The sequence below is a fragment of the Diabrotica undecimpunctata genome, chromosome 11, assembly GCF_040954645.1.
Source record: "Diabrotica undecimpunctata isolate CICGRU chromosome 11, icDiaUnde3, whole genome shotgun sequence".
In the NCBI taxonomy this organism is placed as follows: domain Eukaryota; kingdom Metazoa; phylum Arthropoda; class Insecta; order Coleoptera; family Chrysomelidae; genus Diabrotica; species Diabrotica undecimpunctata.
This window is the reverse complement of record NC_092813.1, coordinates 2,672,809-2,678,850: the sequence shown is the minus strand read 5'-3', so window position 1 is coordinate 2,678,850 and position 6,042 is coordinate 2,672,809. Positions and strand designations below refer to the sequence as shown.

The following is a 6,042-nucleotide window of genomic DNA, read 5'->3' as shown; positions in this document are numbered from 1 at the left end:
ATCGATTACAACCCTTATAACGAAGTGATTTGATCCCAAAGTATCAGTATCTACAGACCACGAAATTTTATCAAAGAGAGAAGGTGAGCAAAATGTGACATCAATCATGGAATCTGTGTTTCCTGGTCTCGTTTGGCAAGTTGGTTGTCCATTATTCATTACCACATAATCTAGATTCTGAATTGTCTCCACAATTTGATGGCCTGTTTTATCATTTTTAGATGAGCCCCACAGAGAATTATGTGCGTTCATATCTCCTCCAATGATACAAGGGTGTTTTAATTGAGAAAATAACTTATCCCAATCTTCGGTGTTAGTTTTAGCTTTCGGACACCTATATACAGAGAGTAAAGTTAAATGACTTTTGTTATAGTTGATTTTAATACCACAAGCAAGCAATTCTTTATTATAATTTTTTTTAATTTTTATGTTTTCAAAGGGAATACCAGTTTTAATTAAAATAGCAACTCCGGAATAGCCGTCATCCCGATCTTCGCGAATTACATTATAACCTCTATAACTATAAACAACATCCCGTTTAAACCAGGTTTCACTTATTAAAGCTATATCAATATCTTCGGTTATTAAAAAGTTGAGAAGGCTGTTTTTGTTAGCAACAGCTGATCGAGCATTCCATTGTATTATTTTGAGTTTAGCTTTGAAAGTAATTAGATTAGTTATTTTTTAAAAATATTATCTAGAACATTATTAATACCTTTGGCTAACATATTAATATCAAGTGATTTTGCCTGTTCTAAACAATTAATATTTTGAATAAAATCTGAGAAAAGAATTACTAAAGAATCTACTAATTTATTTTTATCATTGTCTACAGTTGAAAAACTTTCCTTGTTTAATGGTGGTAAAGGTTGAGATGGTCCAAATCTGAAAGGGATGTGAGGAGATGTAGGATATTCGGAAGTTGGAGATGATACTTTTCTTTTTTTATTTTCTCTATAATCAGTGCTTGATTTACTACAACTTGGTTGACTAATATTTTTGGTTTTCTGTAAATGAGGCCTCAATAGGTTGGAATAAGCAGGTTTATTAACTTCAGATGTGTTAGTTAATTTTGGAAATTCTCTATCTGAATTTGACAATATTTCAAATCTGTTATTACAAATAAGACCAGAAAAAGAAGAATCGTTTAAATTTTTGGCCTCCAAATATGAAATTTTATGTTCAATCATGATATTTTTTATTTTTTTTTGATGTTCGAAAAAAGGACAGTTTTTAGAGATCGATATATGCTTATCACTTTTACAGTGTATGCAATACATTTTTTTTTCATCACATGTATGTGTATCAGTTTTAGTTTCTCCACATCGTATGCAGTATTCCTGTGTACCTTTACATTGTCTAGAAATGTGTCCAAATTTGAGGCATTTATAACATTGTGTAACTTTACCTAACAATTTTTCAACTTGAAAATATACATAATTAATTACAACATAGTTTGGTAAACAATTGCCTTCAAATGTAATTATAACATTACGTCTAGGTACATATTCTGTATTTCCATCCTTTTCTATTTTCCTGTGCATTCTTTTAATATCAATAATTTGTGAACTAGAGTTCATATATTTTTTCAAATATTCAATGTTATATTTGGTATCGACATCACGTATCAGCCCTTTGATTTCTAAGAGGTGATTGGGAATATACGCCTTTAAATTATCGTCTTTTAAATGACTATTAGTGACTAATTTATTTGCATCCAAAATAGATTTGAGGATTACTTTAACACGGTTTCTTCCTATACTTTTAATTTCCTTAATATTGTTGATCTTTAATTTTTGATGTAAAATATCACCCACAACCATAGGGTGCAATCGGCCTATTAGAATATTACATTGATCTATATTTGTTCATGTACTGATTGTTTGATATTTTATTTGATTATTTTGATTGTTTATTTTTCTTGTATTTTATGTCTAAGTTGTTCTTCCGTAAGTTAAGAACACTTAGAAATATTTATCTTGCTTTTTCTATTTAATATTTTGATTTGTACTTTGTCTAAGTAGTTCTTTCCGGTAAGTCAAAGAACTCTTAGAAATATTTCTCTGAATATTTGACTAGTTATTTTAATTGTGCGTCTAAGCCGTTCTTTTCCGGTAAGTTAAAAGAACACTTAGAAATATTTTCATATTCATTGTTGCATTATTATTTCCGATATTTTGTCTAAGATATTTTCTTCCATAAGTTAAAAAAATACCTAATACATTTGTCTCTTTCATTTTCTATTTTATGCTAAGTTGTTTCTTCCGTAAGTCAAGAAACACTTAGCAATATTTCCACATCTTTTCTGTATTTGATTTTTCGTATTTGTAAGTCGTTTCTTCCTTAGGTCAAGAAACACTTATAAGTATTTGTATTCTTATTTTTCCATATTTGATTCTCTTGTTTGTTTTCACTCTAAGTTGTTTCTTCCGTAAGTCAAGAAACACTTAGAAATATTTCCATATCTTGTTTCATATTTACATATTTCATTTATCTGTATTTCTGTCCTAAGTTATTTCTTCCGTAAGACAAGAAACACTTAGGAATATTTCTGCACTTTTCTATTCTTTTTATCTTGTGTATTTTATTTTTCATTCTAAGTTGTTTCTTCCGTAAGTCAAGAAACACTTAGTCACGGTAACCGTTATTTTATACCAGTAGCTGTATTAAACCATTTTATCAGTGACAAGCAATGATGGTCAACACCCGGTCTAATTCCGAGGACAGGAAGAAGTCCGCAGAGCCGGCGATGGGTCCTACAGGCCCAAATGCCCCCTCTCGGCAACATGGCGCCCAACAAACAAAACCTGAACTCACGACCCCAGGATCGTCTTCGAGCCAGCCTGCTACAGATGACTTTATCTCTGCCTTGATGCAAGAGATGGCGGCTCTATCCACAACTCAAGGCACTGCACCCCAGATGCCTCAGCCTGAGACACCAAAGTTCAGGATAAATTACACGAAGCCCCCTCAATTCTCAGGCCGGGACACCGAGAATCCGCTCAGCTTTTCGACAAAAGCTGAGAATTTCTTAATCAAACATAACGTAGACGAGGACCAATGGATCGACTACCTCATAGACAACTCCCTCCACGGCGATGCGAAGAAATGGGCTCAGAAATTATCATACACGGACCTGCCATACACCACATTTCGAGACCGTCTCCTAAGGAGATACAATGACCCTGCCACAATTTCAACCCTGACGTCGAAGCTTCATGGAGAACATCAACGTAGAGACGAATCCACGGAGGAGTTCATTAACCAGAAATCTGCCTTATTCAGACGTCTCATGCCACATACCCCCGAGGACCAGAGGTGTATAACGATAGCGAACTTACTGAGACCCGACATCGCGATCTGCCTGAGAGCGAACATCCCCAGGACCGAGGAAGACCTTCTGACAATCGCTCAGGGCATGGAATCTAACATCCACCGGACCGGCAAACCCCAGCAGCATCAGCAGCAGCAGCAACAACAGCCGTACCGTCCCCCACGTGAGGATAACGCTCCACGACACCCTGAGGCGATAGACGAATGGAGGAACCCCAGCGGACAGTATAGGATGCCATCAATGAACCAACCGCCACCTCCAACCCCACAGAACCAGGGAAACGCCAATCGGGGCGCCAACTGAACCCTGTTGTAAAGATGGTGCCCCAACTGAATCCTATTCAGGTACAACCCTCGACAGCAGGTCTCCCCCAACTCTATGGAAGGATCAACGGGCAGAAAGTGAAGATTTTGGTCGACACCGGTGCCTCCGGGAACTTCGTTCAATGTTGTTCAGAGGTTGATCCAGAGACGGGACCTGCACCGAGGACCAGGACTGGTTCAGCTGGCATGCACGGGCAGCACATCCCGCACCCTAGGGACTGCTGCAGTCAATATGAACATTGACACTCTGGACACGACTGTAAACTGCATGGTTATGGAGGATTTGAACCACGACGTTGTGTTAGGGATGCCTTGGTTGGAGCAGGAAGAGGCCAATGTAGACATACCCCGAAAATGTCTACACGCTGGTACTGCCTGCCGAATCACCATCTACTGGGCGACCCCAGCAGAAAGGCAAGCCAAACCACAACAGCTGGAATTCCATCAAACCTCATCCCAACAACCAGAGCAGTCAACCCAAGAGGACAATGAAGTATTAGACAACCGTCCACGTCAGCCGACCACTGAAGAAACCGAAACAGCGGACATCAGTACAGGCACACCCGAAGAAGAAGAAGAAGCCTACGGCGTTCCATTACTAGAGACGATGGAGGACGTCGACGAGGAGGAAGAACCTAGCCTGACAGCAGATGACATGCCAGACGCCGAATGCCTTCTATTGATAGAGACAATGGAGCACGGCGACGAGGAGGAGGACACCGACCCCATCCTCGACAGTCCGGTCGACATACCACTCCGAGAGGAAATCCGGAGAAGTCACCGGACACGCAAGAGAAAGAAACGACTTCGGAGACGCGAGCAGCAAACCTCTGAAGACGTACCCAGAAGCGAGATTGAAGAGAATCTCCTCCAAGAGTTCACGATGGTCAACGATGCAGACCATAGGACCCTGACCCCTCCGGACGGACGGGATGAAGGAACCACAGCGCAGCCGACCGCCAAAGATGACCAAGGATAAGGTCCCATTACGACACGTGGAGATATCAAGGTGAATTGAGTAGCCTTATATCTTCACGACGTCGTAGGACCTCCTCAGGGTGAATAAAGTAGCCCTGACGGAAGCAGACGAGCCACCCGGCACACCTGGACCACCTGGGCCTACTGGACCATATACAATTAAGTTCAAATATCTTAAGTACAATATCTTAGTTTTTTTTATCTTAAGTCTTTTACATTATATTCTTTTAGGGTAAAAATTTTATTATTGTATTTTTTTTTATTCTTAAATTGTATTTTTCTATTGTTTTAATAAATTTTCTTAGCACCGTTAGGTCTTTCAGAGGAGGGGGGATGTCCTCCGGAGGCGTGACAGCCGTGCCGGAGGTATCAAGGAATTTGGATATCGGTCAAAATACTTGGGAATTCCAAGGTTGGCCAAATCCAAATTTCTAATTGGTTCGATGCAGGGAAGTCCCACTTTCGCTACGTAAAACAAAGGATTTGTTTTACATAAAAGCAGGTAGATTTTCTCTCATCGGGCAGTCGAGCTTGCCTCTTCTACTGTAGACCTAGTCGGTGCTATTATTGTTCCAACTAAGTTATTGTTTTATTTCTGATTTCCTATATACCATTTTTATTTTAGCATTATTGTATATTCAGACCTTTTCAGGTTAGAATATTACATTGATCTATATTTGTTCATGTACTGATTGTTTGATATTTTATTTGATTATTTTGATTGTTTATTTTTCTTGTATTTTATGTCTAAGTTGTTCTTCCGTAAGTTAAGAACACTTAGAAATATTTATCTTGCTTTTTCTATTTAATATTTTGATTTGTACTTTGTCTAAGTAGTTCTTTCCGGTAAGTCAAAGAACTCTTAGAAATATTTCTCTGAATATTTGACTTGTTATTTTAATTGTGGGTCTAAGCCGTTCTTTTCCGGTAAGTCAAAAGAACACTTAGAAATATTTTCATAATCATTGTATTTGAAATAGAATAGAAAATATCAAGATATTTTCTTCCTTAAGTTAAGAAAATACTTAATACATTTGTCTCTTTTATTTTCTATTTTATGCTAAGTTGTTTCTTCCGTAAGTCAAGAAACACTTAGCAATATTTCCACATCTTTTCTGTATTTGATTTTTCGTATTTGTAAGTCGTTTCTTCCTTAAGTCAAGAAACACTTATAAGTATTTGTATTCTTATTTTTCCATATTTGATTCTCTTGTTTGTTTCCACTCTAAGTTGTTTCTTCCGTAAGTCAAAAAACACTTAGAAATATTTCCATACCTTGTTTCATATTTACATATTTCATTTATCTGTATTTCTGTCCTAAGTTATTTCTTCCGTAAGACAAGAAACACTTAGGAATATTTCTGCACTTTTCTATTCTTTTTATCTTGTGTATTTTATTTTTCATTC

The 6,042-nt window shown here is 37.5% G+C and overlaps 1 protein-coding gene across 1 annotated transcript; it reads left to right on the top strand.

Moving 5' to 3' along the window:
• Nucleotides 1-2,881: 2,881 nt before the first annotated feature.
• Nucleotides 2,882-3,739, top strand: LOC140452958 (activity-regulated cytoskeleton-associated protein-like). The gene is made up of 2 exons (XM_072547278.1): nucleotides 2,882-3,558; nucleotides 3,679-3,739. Exons 1-2 carry the CDS (start codon nucleotides 2,882-2,884, stop codon nucleotides 3,737-3,739), a joined length of 738 nt encoding a protein of 245 aa, XP_072403379.1.
• The last annotated feature ends 2,303 nt before the right edge of the window (nucleotides 3,740-6,042 follow it).